General features: G+C 35.2%; 1 protein-coding gene across 1 annotated transcript in view; it reads right to left on the reverse strand.

Annotated features, from left to right (window-relative positions):
- The window catches only part of LOC145258335 (mitochondrial amidoxime reducing component 2-like), a 46440-nt gene extending 27083 nt beyond the window's left edge, over nucleotides 1-19357 (reverse strand). The window contains exon 1 of the mRNA XM_080116500.1: nucleotides 18798-19357. Within this exon, the coding sequence (XP_079972626.1) occupies nucleotides 18798-19057 (260 nt within the window). The 5' untranslated portion in view covers nucleotides 19058-19357. The remainder of the gene's footprint in view (nucleotides 1-18797) is intronic.
- Between the last annotated feature and the right edge of the window lie 733 nt (nucleotides 19358-20090).

Below are 20090 nucleotides of genomic sequence, written 5' to 3' on the forward strand. Positions count from 1 at the left end.
ACAACAAGTAAGTCAAAGATCTTACTTGTAAACAAAAAAAGTGAAGCAGAGCGAATATGGTGAAGAAAAAGGTAATTACACACGAATGGATAGTCTGGTGGAAGATAAAAAATCTAGTGACGGTAAAATCCAAATGTAAAAGTTCAAGAAAGTTAAAAGAATTTCCATCTGTACAAGTAAAATCCAAGGAAATCCCGTAATTGGAAGAAGATGGTCCATAATAACCCAAAGGCAGAAATCCATGGAATAATTCACAAAAATGTGTACAAGGAAAAAAATAATATTAATAAAAGAAAAATAAGATGTGCTTTTCACTCTACTTCCGAGACATAAATATAAATAAATCACTTTTCAAACATGTCTCCATTGTGTGTTGTGGTGGTCCAATGGTTAACGTCGCACGTTTTTTTTTTCACACTTTAATTTCCAACTTCGCCACAAGGGTTCGGGTTCGATCCTCATACTCACCTACCAAAACTTTTTCTTTTTTCTTTTACCCCCCCCCCCCGAGTTTTGATTTACTCAAAACCACACACACCTCCAAACACCCGGGTAACGCCGGGTATCCCCCACCCCGCTAGTCTTTTATAAAGACAAAAAATAACAGCATGCCAAAAGATGGACTGACTCAAATTGAAACAGATTTTATAATGGAGATAAAAAAAAAAAGAATATCTGCCTTACTCACGACTAAAATGCTAGTTTTATTTTGGTGTCTCTAACTGCTCCCCCCCCCCACACACACACTTTTGCTGATGAGGAGACTGTTTATAAAGGACAAAACTTTTGTCAAATTATTGTCAATATTCATTGTCATTTGTATGAAGATATGAAAAATATTGGAATCGTCCCAGCACTAGTAAGATCATTAGCTATTAGTATGTGTAGTAGGACAATATTCCCACAACTTTGGGCTGATGAGAATTTATATACACGAATCACTTGAATTCTAGATTCATAAAGGAGGGGGGGTGCAGTTAAAGACACCAAAATAAAACTTGTATTTTAGTCGTGAGTATATATATATTATTATTATTTTTAAAGATATTCCTTTTGTATCTCCATTATAATTTAAATAAAATGAACATCGTTGCTGAAAGGATTGTACAATCTAGTGGATTTTTTTGTTTGTTTTCCTTTTGAAACTGATTTTTAATTCAAAATTATGAATCTTTTTACTCAATATTAAAATAGTTCTAGGATATCTATACCTATTGAGCTTATTATATATCTACAGTACAATGAGTACTGTTTTCTTTTAATATTATTAATACATTTACTAATACACTAAAATAAACTCTGCTCTTTAGACTCCAGGTCTAATTCCCTAAAAAAAAAAAAAAAAAAAAATATATATATATATATATATATATATATATATATATATATATATATATATATATATAGAAGTGGATAATTATTTATAACCAAGTTGCTGGTATGTCCAGTGTATGTAAAGTCTGTGGGTGGTATGGAACTTTGATTAATTTCGAGAGAAAGGGACCTCAATCCACTTTTGTCTTTTGAAAAAGAGAGGTCCCTTTCTCTCGAAATTAATCAAAGTTCCATACCACCCACAGACTTTACATGCACTGGACATACCAGCAACTCGGTTATAAATAATTATACATTGAGGTAAGGAAAGATAGACGAATAAAGGCTAAACACTCCTCTACTCAAGCACATCCGTCTACATTTGTTTGTTTTTCTTTCTTTACTTTCATAATTCCGGTCTTTCCCCGCATTGTCTTTGGCTTTAAAAAAAAAAAATTCTATATCTTTCTTTACCAACAATGCTTCAAGCAAACTACTACCTACTCTTATATATATATATATATATATACACACAAACACACACAAATTATATTTACTACATACACATGCTATTGGCCAGCATTTGGTTGACAATCCATGATGTGACGATAAATATATAATAGAGCGGTTCAAGGTATTACACAGAGCAGACTCCAAAAACTATTTAAAGATTCTGGAGACTGTCTCTATTGCGGTTCGAAAACCTTTATGCCGGCAAAAGAAGATAACAAAAGCATTATTTCTCTTTGGGAAACTTTGACCCTTTTTTTCCCTTGTTCCCCGCCCCCCTCATTGTGTCAAATTTTAGTCACGTTTAAATGCCGTATATACAGATTAAAATCTTTCTTTTAATCTTTTTTTTCCCTAATTCTTGGCACATCCAAATTCCCTGTAGTGTTCTTTAACTTTGTCAATAATATTGTTTTGCTTGCTATCTATTTTTTCCCGAAGAGATGATAGCCAAAAGAGCTCTTGAGAAATTTCCACATATGCCATTTAAATCTATATAAGTCTTGTACCTCCAAACATTATATATATATATATATATATATATATATATATATATATATATATATATATATATGTACACACACACACGAGAAATTTCTTTTCTTTGCCTGGATTCGAAGCACTGCATATTAATTGAAAGTTGGAAAAATTACCTATATAACTGGATACGTTTGGAAGGCTAAAAACACATTTTTTTTTTTTTAAATAAACAAATTTATTTGTTTATATGAGATATATTTCATTATCAATAAAAAGGATGTCTTTTTCTTTTTTTTTTTTCCACATAGTGGAATTCTGCAAGCGAGAGTGTGTCAGTCTATGGGTTTTGGTGATTGTTAGATTTTTTAAAATAAAAAAATAAAAAAACAGTCATCAGCAGGGTTATCATGTTAGGTGCACAAATTGAAATAATGAAAATTTTTGTTTATTTTTACCTGCATTTGAAGCATTGCATATTAATTAAAAACTGAAAAAAAAATTACGTATATAATTGGATATGTTTGGAAGGCTAAAAACAACGCATTTTTTTTTTTTTTAAATATAAAAATCTGTTATTCATCTTGTGCCTTTTGTTTAATTAGCCGCATAGTGAGAGGGGGAAGTTATCGATATTTTCTCCCTTAAAACGACTTATTTGAACTTATATTAATTACAATATTTAGTTTGTATTTTATTAATTTTTAGGTAAAAGAAATAATACTAAGCAATAAATACTAGCAATATTAAATTCTATCTTAAGAAAGCAAAAAGACAATAATTCTGACTAGCATGATCTGTGGAAATTCCACAAGGGACTCATTCATATGTAATATATTGATGTAAGGTTTTTGTAGATGTTCAGTGTAAATGGAGATGCTCTGATATTATTGTAGCTTTTTTGTTAAAACTGCAAAAGTATTTAAGCTAGCACGAATGATCCGTAAAGTCCAGTCGTAAAGTACGCTTAAATATATTTTAATTCTTGCAAATTTCATATACATATTATATATTGATATATTATTATAGAATTAATGTTTTATCGATTTTTATATGTTATAAAGTTGTGATTTCAAAAATAAAAAAATATATCCATATAAGTTTGGTGCATTAGCTTGAATCGAAACCAAAATAAAAACTTATGAAAAAAAAAAAATATATATATATATATATATATATATATATATATATATTGTGTATATTTAGGCAGCATTTTCTCATTAAGACAAATTTTATTGAATACCACGGAATTTTTCTGTTTTAAAATTTTCCTTTTTATCTTCTCCAATCTCCGAATAGTCCTTTTTGTGTTTTTCTCGAAATTGTATATGTTGGATCCATAATCGCGAGCGCTTTCAACAGAAGTACTTCTATCATCCTCAGGCATATTGTAGAAATAAATGTAGGGATTGTTTTTTTAATTTATACATATATATATATATATATATATATATATATATATATATATATATATATATATATATATATATATATATATATATATATTTTTCCTAGTTACGAAAAACCCAAAAAGGACTATTCGGAGATTGGAGAAGATAAAAAGGAAAATTGTAAAACAGAATAATTCCGTGCTATTCAATAATATTTGTCTAAATTATATATATATATATATATATATATATATTTATATATATTTATATATATATATATATATATATATATATATATATATATATATATATATATAACTGGAGTTCCTTCAGCCATAATTAAAACCGAAAACAATACTTATGAAGAATTCTTGATAAAATTATTTATATAAAAAAATTTTAAAAAAATAGATGACTGGAGTACCATCAGCTATAATCGAAACCGAAACCAAAACTTATGAAGTTGGTAAAATTATTTATGACAAGAAATGGAAGTACATAACAATTAAACGACCCGGATATAAGCAAGACACAGAAAAATAATACACACACTATCGTATTAATATATAGACTAGTGATGCTAAAAAGAATACTGAGATATTTTAAAAGGTAGAAAACCATCCTCTACTTGATATATAGATTACTGCTGCCACATCTGCTGTGAAGCTCCTGAAAGCATCCTTTCCTGCCTATATAACATCTTTTGGTTAAAAAAAACAAACTTATACAACTTCACTCGACAAAAATTGACTTGAAAGTTTAATCATAAAGGTTAAAATAGAATATAACCCTTCAAGAAATATCAGTCACGCTGATGGGTTGTTATGATTAATATTTAAATGTACAGATCAACTCTTAGAAACACCAATAGCGACACCGAGAGGCGAAATAAATATGCGATAATATTAGAAAACTTGCAATTTTTAAATAAACAAATGAGCAGGATAATAATATATATAAAAAAAAATGAGGAAAATGAAAAAGCAGGTCTGGTTGAACGAAACAAAAAGACAAACTGTATATCACCTATTCCTATATGCGACCTAGTATAAATATACGAAGATAGGATTGTACTGTCGGCGACTCGACAAAACGTAATACTCCACAAAGTGCAAGCGATCCATCGAGGGATTTCACGAATAAAAATCGCTCATGAAAAGTTAGAAGTTACATTTATCGGCCGAGAATGTACTTAGAGATAGAAAATGGCATGATATAATCGTGAGGATACCAACTGGCAGCAAATGGATGGGCAGATAAAGTAAAAAAAAACATGGCAAAAAATGGTTGTCTTCTGGAGTAAGTTGTATATCGACATTTTAACCCCCCCCCCCAAAAAAAAAAACATACTGTAAAACTAACTGTTTCAATATAAACTTTTAAACTAACTTATCGGGTTGTTTTTTTTTGGTTTTTTGTTTTTTTCGTAATTATTTATCGTTTGTTTCAGATTCGTTTGTTTATTTAATTGTTGCTTGTTTCCTAAATTCATATTCGCAGTATTTGGTTGTATTCTGCGTAAAAAGTTTAAAAAAAAAAAAAAAAAAACCCACATCATAAACAATATTTTCTATACAACAAATAGGTTGCTATTGTAACTTTAAAAAAATTCAGAATCGCAGTATTCGATTGTAGTCTTCTTAAAAATGCAATTTTAAAGTTTTAGAAAACTTTAAAAAGCTATCATTCACTATCGACATAATTAACTTTTCGGTATATCTCGATTGTACCAAGTTGTATGACGTCATTTTCGATCGTACAGGCCTGGTTAATGAAGGTCGTGACTGTGCCGACAAGTACGACGATTTGCAGTCGTCGTGTCGTCACAACAGAGAGTCGAGAAAGAAAACAACATGCAATTCTCGGTCGTTTTTTTTTTTTTTTTTTTTTTTTTTTTTTTTACAAAGGCATCACCACATTATCAAGGCCCAGAGGCCACTCAAGGATAAGGGTTAAAGAGTGTACAGTAGAAGTTGGTCAATATAGTAATCATTAGTAATGAAAATTTGGTAAATTTAATAACTTATATGGAACGGCTCATCAAGAACTTATTTACTTTAGACTTGAACAAAACCATATTGTAGTCAGCCGGAAAGCAGGAAAACGGAAGACAATTCCACAGGCGTGCAGTTCTAAGAAAGAAGCTTTGTTCATGGAATCTACGTTTAGGTTTAGGCACAGATAAAGAGTGGGGGAAATTATTGATAGTGTTTACAGCTAGACGAGTGTTTCTTGTGAAAGTTTGGCGAGGGGGGACCATAGATTGAAGCTCAGTTGAACACTTTCCATGAAAATAACGATACATCAGAGACAAACTCGCAACATCTCTTCTGTGAGATAGAGGTTGCAAGGAGGAGAAAAGGACATCTCCTACGAGGCTACGAAGTCTATTTTGAACTCTATCAAGGCAGGACAAGTTCTTTCTAGCAGCTCCTGCCCAGATGTGGCAACAGTATTCCATCCTTGGACGTACCTGGCTCTTATATAGATAGAGAATAGCATCAGCAGTGAGATATCTACTGGATCGATAGAAAGATCCCACCATTTTTCCAGCGGCCTTGGCAACAGATTTGATATACGTGTTCCATTTAAGATCAGGAGTAATGGTCAAGCCCAGAAGCTTGTCAAAACTTGAGGCCTCCTGAAGACGAGAGCCATTCATTTCAATTGATGACAAATGTGGATTAGAATGTTGATGATGTAAAGAGAGAAGCTTGGTTTTAGATGCATTAAAAGTAACCAGCCACTCCTTTCCCCATTGTACTACGTGCTCAAGATCAGAGGAGAGAGAATTGGAGAGAACTTGCTCGTTTACTGTCTTAGATGTGGTACCATAAATGGTAGTGTCGTCAGCATAAATGTCTACAAATGATGTAAGGATATGATTTGGAAGATCATTAATGTAGATCAGGAAAAGAGTTGGGCCCAGGATGGATCCCTGAGGGACACCGGCATTAATATTGTGAGCTTCTGATTTTTGCCCCTCAACTACTACTCTTATGAATCTATCAGAAAGAAATGATTTAATAATTGAGAAGACTTTTCCAGCTATACCATAGCTAGCGATCTTATGAAGTAAACCTTTATGCCATACCCTATCAAAGGCTTTAGATATGTCAAGAGCAATTGCCCTAGAAAGATTGCCACCGTCGAGAGATTTGCTAATCCTATGCGATATAACTGTAAGGACATCTGCTGTAGATCTAGCAGAACGGAAACCATATTGAGTGTCACTAAGAAGGTTATTTTTGTTGAGATGTTTGATTACTTCTGTATTTAATACAGATTCTAGCAACTTACTCATGACGCACAGGAGACTTATTGGCCTGTACTGAGAGGGGGATGAGCGATCACCTGAATTCTTAAATACAGGGCATACTGATGAGATTTTCCAGGGAGATGGGAAACTATTCTCCTTAAGACAACGTTTAAACAGTTTTGTAAGTATGGGCGCTAGTTCAGGTTGAAGTTTTTTGAGTACTATAATTGGAATACCATCAGGGCCAGTTGCTTTACTGGAATCAAGGTTTTTGATTAGCTTGGCAACATCACGTACAGATATACGTATATCACATAGCGTGTTTTCTGATACAAGAGGAAATATTGGGGGTTGGCGGTCTTGGTCGCAAAGGGTAGAATTAGCTGCAAAGTTCTTGACAAAGAGTTTGGCTTTGTCTGATGCTGACGAGATTACCTCAGATCCATTGATAATAGTTGGGATGGAGCACACGCTTCTGTTCAGGATTCTGTTTGCTATTTGCCAAAACTGGTGGGAACCAAGCCGCTGCTCAGCTACTTTGGACTTAACAGATTGAGCATACAACTCTCTTGCGTTCCTTATTACTTTCTTACAATGGTTGCTGGCAGTCCTGAAAACGGCTTTAGTTTCCATACATCTATTACGTTTGAAGCAGTGGAAAAAGTGATTTCTGTGCGCAATGGCAGCAGCACATTCTGGAGAGAACCATGGCTGGCTGTTAGGTTTTTGCTGAAATTTTTTAGAGGGTATGAAATGGTCAATACCTACAATTAACCATTCAGTTAGGTCTAATACTATAGAGGACACATCCTTTTTAAACATGGAATGCAGAGGTAGATCAGATATAAATGTACGGAAGCTATCCCAGTCAGCCTTAGTGTATCGATATACTGTACGATGAAGAGGTACGTCTGGGGACTTATTACATTTCATTTTTATCTTAATTGATACAACAGAGTGGTCGGAAGATCCAAGAGGCGACAGAACAGAAACTGAACATAGTTCAGGGCAAGTTGTGAGAAAAAGGTCTAGTAGGCTCGCATACTGGCCGTCATTATCGGGCACACGGGTAGGTTCCTGAACAATCTGAGTGAGGTCATAGGCAATGGAGAAATCATGACAGAACCTCCCCTCATCATCGGTCTTGTTTGAGTGGGTCAACCATTCGACGTTGTGAACATTGAAGTCTCCACATACGTGAATGTTAGCTGAAGGATAAGTAGAAAGGACTTGGTCAATTTTCTCAGATATGCTTTGAAAGATAGTAACTCCGCTGTTGTGGGGGCGATAGAGAGTAAATATAAATGCAGTAGTGTGAGCTAAAGCAACCCGGAAGCACATATAAGGTAAGTTAGGATCTTCCCTGGAGATGTCCCTCCCACATGGAAAGCTATCTTTAATATAGGCACATATTCCATGCCCATGGCGATCTTGGGGGTCAGATTTAGAAGTTAAGTTAGAGTATCCTGTAATTGCAAACTCATCAAGGGAAATAGCCTGTCCAATGCCAGTTTCACTTAAAAATAAAAGGTCTGGTTTAGTCTCCTGTAATTGGGTTTCAACCTCTGGAAGGTTAGAACGTAGACCCCTGATGTTGGAGAAGGAGACATGGTAGTAGGGGTCTACGTTGGAAGTTGGAGAACCGGGTTTAATCGTGTATTTTTTCTTGAAACTTGTCATGATGAAATTTTGGAATTTGTGGACTAGGTCGACAGATTTACTTAGAGCAGGACAGAGAGGGGAAACTAAGAGAGAAAAAGAAACGAAGAATTTTTTTTTTTTTTTTTTTTGTACCACATGATAAGGTAAAGCCGTAACAATTACCCACTAGTATGGCATCGAGAGGCCCCACCAGAAGCTACTGCATGGTCCAGATTCCATTCACCAAATGGCAATACAGCAGCCCCAGTACTTTGCACCTGCTGATAGGACAGCCTCCTTAGTGGTTAATCCAAGGTTCGGGTCCCTGACTATCAGGCGGATAACGTCAGCCCAGACAAAACGTTTACCTCCAGCACCCTTACTAGTGACATGGCTACAAGGATAGACATAGAAACAGAAAATTTCCACCAACTCTGCCAACTGTTCGCGCAAAAATACTGCCAACCTAGAAAACAGCTTTTTCTTCTCCCTTTGTCAGAAAAATCACTCATTTAAAAATGAGGACTGAGGGACAAATAAGAAGAAGCGAGAGTAACAGGAGCTGCCGATAACGCATCCACAATGCGTTTTCTACTCTCCATTAAAAAAAAAAAATAAAAAAATAAAATAACTATTAAGTATTGTACTTAATAAAAGTCCAACGGACCTGTTTAAGGGAAAGCAACCGCGATTTATATTCGCTTGTTGCCTTTCTCCCCGGATGATTAACAACCCGGATGCAACAAGCCTACGTAATTCCCCGATTACCAAATATAAAAATAGTGACGTGGCATTTTTTTTTTTTTTTTTTTTTGAGTTAGGGTTTTTAGCAATTTCGACGAAGCCGTCCGGATTTTCCAGATGTCACTTACTGCGAATACGTATAAAATTATGAAACAGTGATAAATACACACATACATATAGACACACACACACACACACACACACACACACTACATAAACGAAATACGCATCAGCTCCGATGTTGTACCTATTTACAGTGCCTCCCCACGGGACAGAGGGTCATTTTTTAGCGTGGAGAAAAGGTATAAAATAAAAATTGTCTCAGTCGTGAAGGATTTCTCCTCCCCTGAAAGAGAACGAGAAATGGAAGTACCGCATCTGAAGAACAGATATTACACTTTGATCTTGGCCAAAGCAGCAGTGCAGGCTGCAGCAGCACGTTTTAGGGAGCGTTCATTAATCCGGAAAGGAAAGAATTTTGGCGTGCGTGGCCTTGATTCTTTTTTTTTTTTTTTTTTTTTTTGCGCTTTTCGGATTATTTTATTGAGGGGGGGAGAGATAATAGTCATAGGTATTTAGTAACAGGAAAATTGGCCGATATCTGTTTTTATAAAATTGTTAGGTGAAAGTACAGAACAGGTACACAACACCCTCCCGTCCCCATGTTAAGAATGGCTTTCTAAATAACTTATTTCAGCACGGATCAATAAGTGCATCATGCGTACCTTTTATTTTCTTGAATAAAAAAAACCTACTCGACGAGAACGCGACTGTTTTTGTTTTAATATTTATTTTATTAAAAAATAAAAAAATAAAAATTTAAATACGAAAAGCACAAAGTTCAAGCCAAAATGCTAATAATAAAAAATATCTATAAAAGTGAACGTGTCTGTCTGTCTGTCTGTCTGTCTATGTGTCTGTGTGTCTGTCTGTCTGTACAATTCCCTACGCAATAACTCTGTCAATTTTTAGTCTATAGACTCGAAATTTGAAATACCGGGTACTGAGATTTGGGAAAATCGATGTGACGGGTGTCAGCCAGAAATTTGGCTGTTAAGGGGTCAAATTTCAACGATTTGACCTTTAAGAACTCTACCAAACTCCTCCGACAATTTTGGGTCTACACCCTTGAAATTTTAGATATAGGTTCCGTGGACATGGATCTAACGTAATAACTTGATTTGAGGCCAAAACAATAAATTTTCAGGGGTCATAATAGGGGTCAAAGTTTAAAAAATTACCCCCTTTTTTTTTGCTCAGCATACACCTCTAAACACCCGGGCAACGCCGGGCACCCATGCTAGTAAAAAATAAAACCAAGGCGACACACGCTAAATTCTTTCCTTTCTTTTCAGATTAATGAACGCTCCCTGAAACGCTCTGCGGGGTTTGTTTTACTATACACAGATTCGAAAAAGTAGCCACAAAAATCAAATATATAACAAATAAATGTTACCAAAGGCAAGATAAGTTACTTTTCTACCTAACATAAGTTTTTTGTGTTTTTAGTGTAAAATGTTTATTCGGTTCGAAAAACAAAATGTTTATTGATATATTTGAAAAAGACAAATGGCGGTGAGCTCTCTATTGAATATGTTAAGTCTGAGAAAATGAGCTCAAACTAAAAAATTATACAAAATACTGCTAGAACACAGCCCTCATAATTTGCTTAGTCACTAGTATTCAAATTACGGTGTAAGTGCACTTACTGATCCGCGCTATTTTTTAAATCATATTTCCAAGTTTAATTAAAGTTTTATGTTTTTTTTATTCAATTGTAAGGTTAAAGTACAGAATAGATACAAAACACTCTCCCCTCCCTATGTTAAGAATGGCTTTTTAAATTATAACGTTATTATTTCAGCATGGATCAATAAGTGCATTAGTACCCAAATTACCTTCTTTTTTTTTTTTTTTTTTTTAAATAAAACTAAAAAAAAAAAAATTTAACGTTTCTGAATTTTGGAGATGAGGATAGGTTGAAGGTTCAATCCTCAGTGTGGGCGACCGAAAAATACATTTGCGAATTACTTAGGACCTCTATCCAGTCATGGCTGATGGAACAAGAGCATGCTACCCCCGTGAAGTAAATAAAGGGTTCCGCTCAAAATTTCGTCCAGATTCCCGAGTTCGACAAGATACACTTGAAGAAGGTCAGAGGTTACGTCGACCGAACCGTTGCGAAAATCACACTCAAGACGAGAAAAGTAGTCTGATGAATCCAAATATGAAAAGAAATTGGAAGCGGGGGGGGGTCGTACTATGTTTTAAATCACATTTGTGGGTGTGGAGGGGACACCCAGAATTGCCCGGTCAGAGAATACTCTTAAATATGATATTTTAATTTGTCCAGATTTCGTATATATTATTATAGAGTCGTGATTTCAAAAGTAAAAAGAAAAGAAATATTTGGGTGCCATCAGCTAGAATTGAAACCGAAAGCAAACCCGTAGCATTCAAAGCTGGTGACGTTACCACTTTACCAATGTGACACGCATATGAACTAATTAAAATTAAAAATAAACTATGATTAATATACAAAATGTATAATGAATTTTTTCAATTTTGACCCATTTTTGACCCCTTAAAAATATTTTAATTGGCTAAAGACTCATAAAAGAATGCTCCGTAAAAAATTCAATTATTTGAGGCCCTTAGCACTGCTCTGCGACTTTTAGTTTCAGAAGAGATAGAGTTTGAATATATGTAGACAGACAGACAGACATATAACCTTTTGTATATTAGATTAGTGAAATCGATCTGTTAACCTGATTCTTCTATTTCCTCCGCTACATTCTTATCTTTATAGAGCAGCACCTGGCCTTTCCCGACAGGCATCTCGTTACAAACAAATAAGATTTTTATTTAATTGGAATTCATTATTGAGATGAGTATCATTTTTTTTTTTTTTTTTTTTTTTTGCACGGTGGTCACCACTTATCAAGGCCCGGAAGCCACTCAAGGATAAGGGTTATTGTAAGTACAGTACGTTAGTGTGGATATTTAAAGTGTCTACTTAAGGGGGCGGTTCATCAGGAATTTGTTTACGTTGGACTTGAAGACATCCAAGTTGTAGTCAGGAGGGAAGCAGGCAGACGGAACAGAGTTCCACAGGCGTGCAGTTCTAAGAAAAAAGCTTTGTTCATGGAATCTACGTTTTGATTTAGGCAGAGATATAGAGTGGAGAACTTTGTCATTTACAGTCTTTGATGAGTTGCTGTAGATGGTCGTGTCATCAGCATAGATATCAACGAATGATTTAAGTATGTGTTTAGGGAGATCATTGATATAGATCAGGAAGAGAGTTGGGCCCAGTATGGACCCTTGACGGACTCCAGCATTAATACTGCAGGCCTCTGATTTTTGTCTATGAACCACTACTCTTATGAACCTATCGGAGAGAAATTATTATTTTTTTTTATTTATTTATTTTTTTTTTTTTATTATTACATTTTCACCCCAAACAAGGCAAATTGCCACTTTGGTGTAGGGGGCTACTATCAGGGGCAACAACTACTGGGGTACTATGTAGGGATTTGGGCAGCAAGATGTCGGTTCACGTTACACTTGAACTTCTGCACATCAGTACTGTTGGGGAAGCAGGGATCTGGAATGGAACTCCAGAGTCTAGCGGTTCTGGGGAAGAAACTATTGGAGTAAAAAGATCTTTTACATCTAGGGATCTCTACAGTGTGGGGGTGGGATTTAGCAGCCTGCCGGGTTTGTCGAGGGTGCTCACGTCATGGGGGCACAAGTGATTGCAATTCGTCAGAGGATTCACCACTAAAATACTTGTAGAAAAGGCAGAGGGATGCAACATTTTGTCGATGGGACAGAGGCTGAAGCTTAGATGCCTATCAGGTTTGCGACTCTCGTTTAAACCTTGTCAAGGAGCGAGAGACTAGTAGCAGATGCACCAGCCCAGATGTGGCAACAATACTCCATACATGGGCAAATGGTGGCCTTATAGAGGTACAGGATACTTTCGGGTGTTAGTAGTTGTCTAGCATAGTAGAGAGAGCCCACCTTTCTTGCAGCGGCCCTGGCAATGCCTTCAATGTAATTGTTCCAACTCATGTTTCCTATGAACGTTAGGCCAAGGAGTTTGAAAGATGTACTTTCAGATAAAGAGTCGTTGGTCATTCCTATAGGTGGTAGAGAGGGTTTCTTGTAATTATTGAATGAAACTAGTTTAGTCTTGGCAGCATTGAATGCGACCAACCACTTTTGTCCCCATTCCACCACAGATTGGAGGTCTTCCTCAAGTGTTTCTGCCATTTCTTTAGAAATGTGTTCATTCGTCTTCCTGTCGATTTAATGATAGAGAGAATATTTCCAGTTATACCATAGCTGGAGATCTTGTGAAGTAGGCCTTTATGCCATACCTTGTCGAAGGGCTTTGATATGTCAAGATATATTAATCTTATTTATTGCGAACTATAATCCTCATCTTTTTCTTAGTTGTTTCACGACGTTTCAGCCAACTATTCCTCTGGCCTTTGTCAGATGGTAACCGCGACAGGATAGGAACTCCGAATCTCCTGACTGCCTCCACTACAATTACTGCCTTCCATAGTTGTTGTCGTCTCATCACGTTTTGGCCAAGTAAGCCTCTGGCCGGCTTTGGGTAGGATTGAAACCGCTATCTTCAGACAATTCTCACCTGGAACCGTAGAGATTCAACATTAACCCTTATCCTTGAGTGGCCTCTTGGCCTTGATAATGTGGTGATGCCTATGTAAAAAAAAAAAATAAAATAAATAAAAAAAAATCTCCACACTAACGTAATGTACTTGCAATAACCCTTATCCCTGAGTGGCTTCCGGGCCTTGATAAGTGGTGATCACTGTGTAAATAAAAAAACAAAAAAAAAACATCTATATCAACTGCACCACGGGCCCCGAAGGGCGATCAAGGTTGAATTTTCTGGTCTTATAAATTCATGTTTAGTTATTATCTGATCTTCCATGGTCGGATCCGTACCGAATGGTATATATTATTTAAGTGGAATTCATTATTGAGATGAGTATTATGATGACAACAACTATGGAAGGCAGTAATTGCTAAGAATGCAGTTAGGAGATTCGGCATTCCTATCTCATCACTATTAACCACCTGACGAAGGCCAGAGGAATAGTTGGCCGAAACATCGTGAAACAAATAAGAAAAAAATGCGAATAATAGTCTGCAAAAAATAAAATTAATATATGAGACTTTGTTTTTAACTTATGGGACGTCATAATCATGACCTCCGTTCAATCGTGACAGACAATGGATACTCTCTGTAAGGGAGCTTGTGTAGCGAGTCATCACATCTTTTCTGAATCGGCACTGATTGATTTCAGTAGCAAGGAGAAATCCAGGACGACTGGAAACGATACCAAGATTCGCGGAGAGCGCATAAAACATACAGTATTTTTTTTTCTGTTATTTCACCCCAAACAGGACACAGTGTCACTTGAACATAAGGGAGCCAATCCAATAGGGAGACTTTGTAAGGAGTTGAGTAGCAATATATTTGTTTACATTAGACTTGAACTTCTGCATGTCAATACTGTTAGGGAAACAGAGACCTGAGAGGGAATTCCAAAGCCTATCAATCCGAGGGAAGAAACTATTAGAGTAGAAGGCGTTCCAGCATCAAGAGATTTCTATTCTAAATGTAGGAATAGACACCGAGATCATCAAATTTGAGTTGATAGTTATAGAGTTATGATTGTTCAAAGGTTTCGGCGGCCATCTTGGACGCCATCTTCATAAAAAAAAAACTTGGCATAGGTAACGCAAACGCCTGGCTTTCCGAGCCGAGGCGTTTTGAAGTCAATTAGGTTTTGGTCAATGTAGGAGAAACTCTTACTATCAGACAATTGCTATTTATTTGGACACTGTCTAACATATTTTAAATCTTCTTTATCGAGTGACTTTTTCTTACATATAAAAAAAAACATTGAATGAAATAGAAAAAATTGTCGTCAGCATCCAATATTTACTTGCTAATCTAAGCATAACATAAGCTTCCACTTAAAAACTCAACGGGGTTTAAAAAAAAAGGTTTTACACTTTGGACTTTACAGGTAAATTTCAATAAACACTTCTTTTTTGTTTGTTTTAAATTAGAATATTTTATTTATTCATCTTTTTTTTTTCAATTTGTGATATATAAAAGTTTGGTACGTAAATTAATAATTTAAATTTTAATAGACATTTCAAAATGGGCGAATGAATTAAAAAATAACGTTTGTCTAAAATATTATATTTGGTTTATTGGAAATAGCATAAAATTTCACATTGACCCTGAAAATATCTTAAAATTGAACAAATAGAAACATTTTGATAGATTTATTAGGTTTGACAAATGAAAAATATTTAACTCGTAAAATTCAATTGATTTCATTACGTAAAATAATGGCTGCATAAAGGCGCGTCGGCACTTTGAATACCCTTTTGGGAGGGGGGGGAGCTGGTTTTTCCCCCTACATTAAAAAACGACCGTGTGTCTAATTTGCTTTCGTGGGTAAGCAAATAAATACTTACGTTAAACTTTTGGTTAAAACGTACATTAAAACCTACCAGGATCAGTTGAGAAACCTTCTGTTACAATTTTTAGGGAATTGGGGGAGTATTTTCCATATATTGACCTTACTACTATGTAACACAGCGCATATGAGCGCGTGTGTGAGAAAATCATCAGCAGCAGCTGAAAGATAGCTGGCTAGTGAAAATATTAACAGCAGCAACCGTTAAAGCATGTATGCAAATTAGTAAGTGTGTGCAAGCTTGTGTCACAAGAAAAGGCGAGAAAAAGGCTCCACGTAGTTGAAGAGAAGCAAATTGGGTTCCGGGAGAGATAGACATATAAATGCGAGGGCAAGGTGGTGGGAAAACACACATTTAGAAAGCACGTGTGTGTGCAAAGAGACTTTGGAAATATAATGAAATGTGTTGTTTTGGAAGAACCACGTCCTTGTTGGCATTGGTTTCCCTGATATTTCTCTTGTCAGAATTATTTCTAGAAAGGCATCAGGTACTTACAAGATGGACCACGTGAAGGTTGCCAACATTGTAAATGAATGATTTTTGTGGAAGAAAACTGGATTCAAACTTGGGACACCCAGATCGTCAGTCCATGTCAGAATACTTGGTAAAATTCAGTTGTGTCACATTTTTCTGCAGATTGAAAGTTTAATCCTCAGTGCGATCGACCGAAAATACAATTGCAAGTTATTTACAACTTATACCCAGTCATGGCTGATAGAACGGGAGCATGCTACCCCCGTGAATTAAATAAAGGGTTCCATTCGAAATTCCGTTCAGATTTCAGAGTTCAACAATACACCTGAAGAAGGCTGGAGGTTACATCAACCAAAACATTGTGGAAATGGCAATCAAGATGAGGACAGTAGTCCGAAGAATCCAAATACAGGTGATCAATTGTCATCTTAAACATTCAGAAAAGGAAAATTGGTGTTTTTGATTTTGCGGAACATGACTGAGTTTTGCAAAAGGGAAAGGAGAAAGCAATAACTTCAATGTTTAGTGCATTTTTTTTTTGGTTAGAAAGCCAATATCTTCAGACAGCCTGATCTGGTAGCACCAGGGATAGCGATCGGGGCTCATACTCAAGTCTATGAGGGCATACAATTAAGAAGATGGCCTCCAAGTATTACCAGATTTCTGCATGCCACTGCCCGACAGATACTACCACCTAGAGTCAGAGTGGATCTTGGGGTAGTGATAACTAAGGAGTAACTCCCCAAAACTCCTCACATTAGGGATCTCACCACTGACTGTACTTGAAGGCCATACCTATGAGTGAGAGTCAATCCTAATCTCATTTTGTAATGTTAATCTGCGTTCTTATCTATTTAGGCCAGCACCTGACCTTTCCCAATTATCATTTATTCAGGAATAAATCATGAAATCGTTTTTTTGTTAATTTTGCAGAAGCCAACAAACGACTATACGAAAAAAATATATACACAAGAAATAAAGGGTTTGTATTACTGTACACATGGATTCGAAAAAGTTGTCAAAAAAAAAACAAAAAAAAAACAACAAATATATAATAAATAAATGCTACCAAAGGCAAGATAAGTTACCTTTCTACCTAACGGGATATGTTTTAGTGTTTTTATTTAATGTAACATGTTTATTCAGTTCGAAAAACATACAGTGTTTACCGATATATTGGAAAATTAAAAATGGCGCCGGACTCTCTATTGAACACGGTAAGTTTGAGAAAATGAGTTAAAAATAAAAAAAAACTATACAAAATACTATTAGAAACCCACCGAATATATGTCAGCCTATGTCACGGTAACATATACTGAGCGAGTTTCTAACAGTATTTTGTATAGTTTTTTTTTTCTTTCTTTACAGATAAAAACGGTACTTCTACAGTTTATCGTCGAAAATGAAAACGACATTTTTTCGGGCACCTGTCATTAAAATAAGAGGGAGAAATCAGTATTTTAAACTATGTCCGAAGTAGGAAATAAATAAATAAAATTAAACTAGATATTAATTACTTCCGGAAAGAACTATGAAAAAAAGTAAATAAAGAAAGTGAAAGAGAACATATATCCATAATTATTTTAATTGGAAATGTTTCGATTTAATCAATGAAGACGAAATTTTTAATGAAACATATATATTTTTTTATCATTAAAAACAGAAAATGTTTAAACTGGGCAAGCGCCATTTGAAAACGAAAATTTATTGCATAAAAATCTATCAAAATATAATTGTAAAGACATTTATTGGAAAGTCTGCGTCAGAAAAAAAAATTTTGTAATTTTTTTTTTATTTATTTCTTACTTCGGTCATAGTTTAAAATACTGATCTCTCCTTCTGATTTTAACGACAGATGCCCCCCCAAAATGGCGTCTCGATTTTCGGTGATAAACTGTAGAAGTACCTAAAAAACAATGGTTTCAACTGATTTTTTTTTTTTTTTTTTTTTTTTTTGTCAATTCTAATAAATTACAATGGTAGCTTCCAAATAATGCAGTCGAAATTACCTGAATATTATTGAATTATTAAGCAAAACAACTAATCGTGTTAGCGGATGAAAAATTGCCGCCATCTTGTTTAAATCGAAACGGAAAATTACCTCCCTTTTTGAATACCCCTGTGTCTTACGATCGTTTTCATCAAATTATTTTCTTTAATAAATAATTTTCTACCTTATCGACTTTCCTAATTTTTTGACATACGAGGAATACGTAGATACTATTGTTTTCATGTGTAATTCAGTATTATGATTTCCGAAATTTCATCCCAATAGTGTAGAAGCGTCTAATAACTAATTCAGAACGGTACCTTCCGACAAGTTCTTCTTCGGGGGGGGGGGGGGTTAATGCTTAATTGCCTAAAAAAAAGAAGATTTTTTTTTTTTTTTTTTTTTTTTTTAGGACAAATGTTAGTGTACAAATTTTAGCAAGAGAACAAGATCAACGCACCTGTCACCAACGCCTTTGTACCGGAGTCCATAGCGAGAGCAGTAGGCCTTGTCGACTGACAAACGGGCACACGATTTTACCGGGTAGCAAAATATACCCGACACCCGTCCCACCGTCTTCAACGATTCGTATTTCTTTTTGTAGAACCACATAGAAATGGCAAACTTTAACAGCGAACCCGAAATCAACGTTAGCATCAGACGAGAAGGGTTCTCTTCATCGAGGAGGGAGTCCAATATCTTCGACACGTAAGAATCCATTTTGTTTTTTTATGCGAAATAAAATGGGTTTAAATAAGAAATTAATTAACGGCCGATATCTGTGACGAAAGAAAAAGATGTTTACATAATACGTAAAATATTCCACTATGACGCCGCGAGGATCGAAATGATTTATGGTAAAGAGATCCTTGGATGAAGCAAACGAAAATGTCGACTGAATGATACGACGGTCATCTGTTAAATGTCAACAAGAAGTTTTCAAATTTGCGATTTCCTGCGGAGGCGAAATTTCCGTTCATAAAAAAACATGTGCCACAAACAGATAAGGGAGACAACTCTATTTACTTCTCTCCCACCGTGATGGAAAGAGGTCAAGAGAGCAAAAGCCAGCGCAATTTGACCCCTTAAAATTGTCTGGGCCAGCCCAGCTGTACATTAACTTGTACTTATGCACTTATTGAACCGTGCTGAAGTGATAGCGTTATTATTTAGAAAGCCATTCTTAACATAGGAAGAGGAAGGTGTTTTGTATCTGTAACTATCTTTTACGAAAACAACTAAATAATAAAAAAAAGGTACTAGTGCAAGGGCACTTATTGATCCGTGCTGAAATAATAACGTTATCATTTAAAAAGCCATTCTTAACATGAGGAGAGGAGGGTGTTTTGTACCTATTCTATACTTTAACCTTACAATTGAATAATAATAATAATAATAAACATCATAAAACTTCAATTAAACTTGGAAATACGATTTTAAAAATAGCGCGGATCAGTAAATGCACTAGCGCAAAAAAAAAAAAATATCGTAAAACTTTAATTTAATGCGAAAATACTATTTAAAAATAGCGCGGTTCAATAAGTGCATGAGTACTCATTAACTCCTTCTCCAAGGGAGAAGACTGCTACAACGAAACGGAACAAACAGTAAACACACAAGCTTAACAACAACAAAAGGACATTAAGGGAGACAACTCTAATGTACAAATTCTAAAGTGCAAGTATTTCCGTGACTTTCGTGATGATAGGCTCAATAAGTGAAACATGACGTCACACCTGAGGTGCTAGCATCG

This window comes from Euprymna scolopes, chromosome 33 (assembly GCF_053919585.1).
Source record: "Euprymna scolopes isolate OS-2025 chromosome 33, ASM5391958v1, whole genome shotgun sequence".
In the NCBI taxonomy this organism is placed as follows: domain Eukaryota; kingdom Metazoa; phylum Mollusca; class Cephalopoda; order Sepiida; family Sepiolidae; genus Euprymna; species Euprymna scolopes.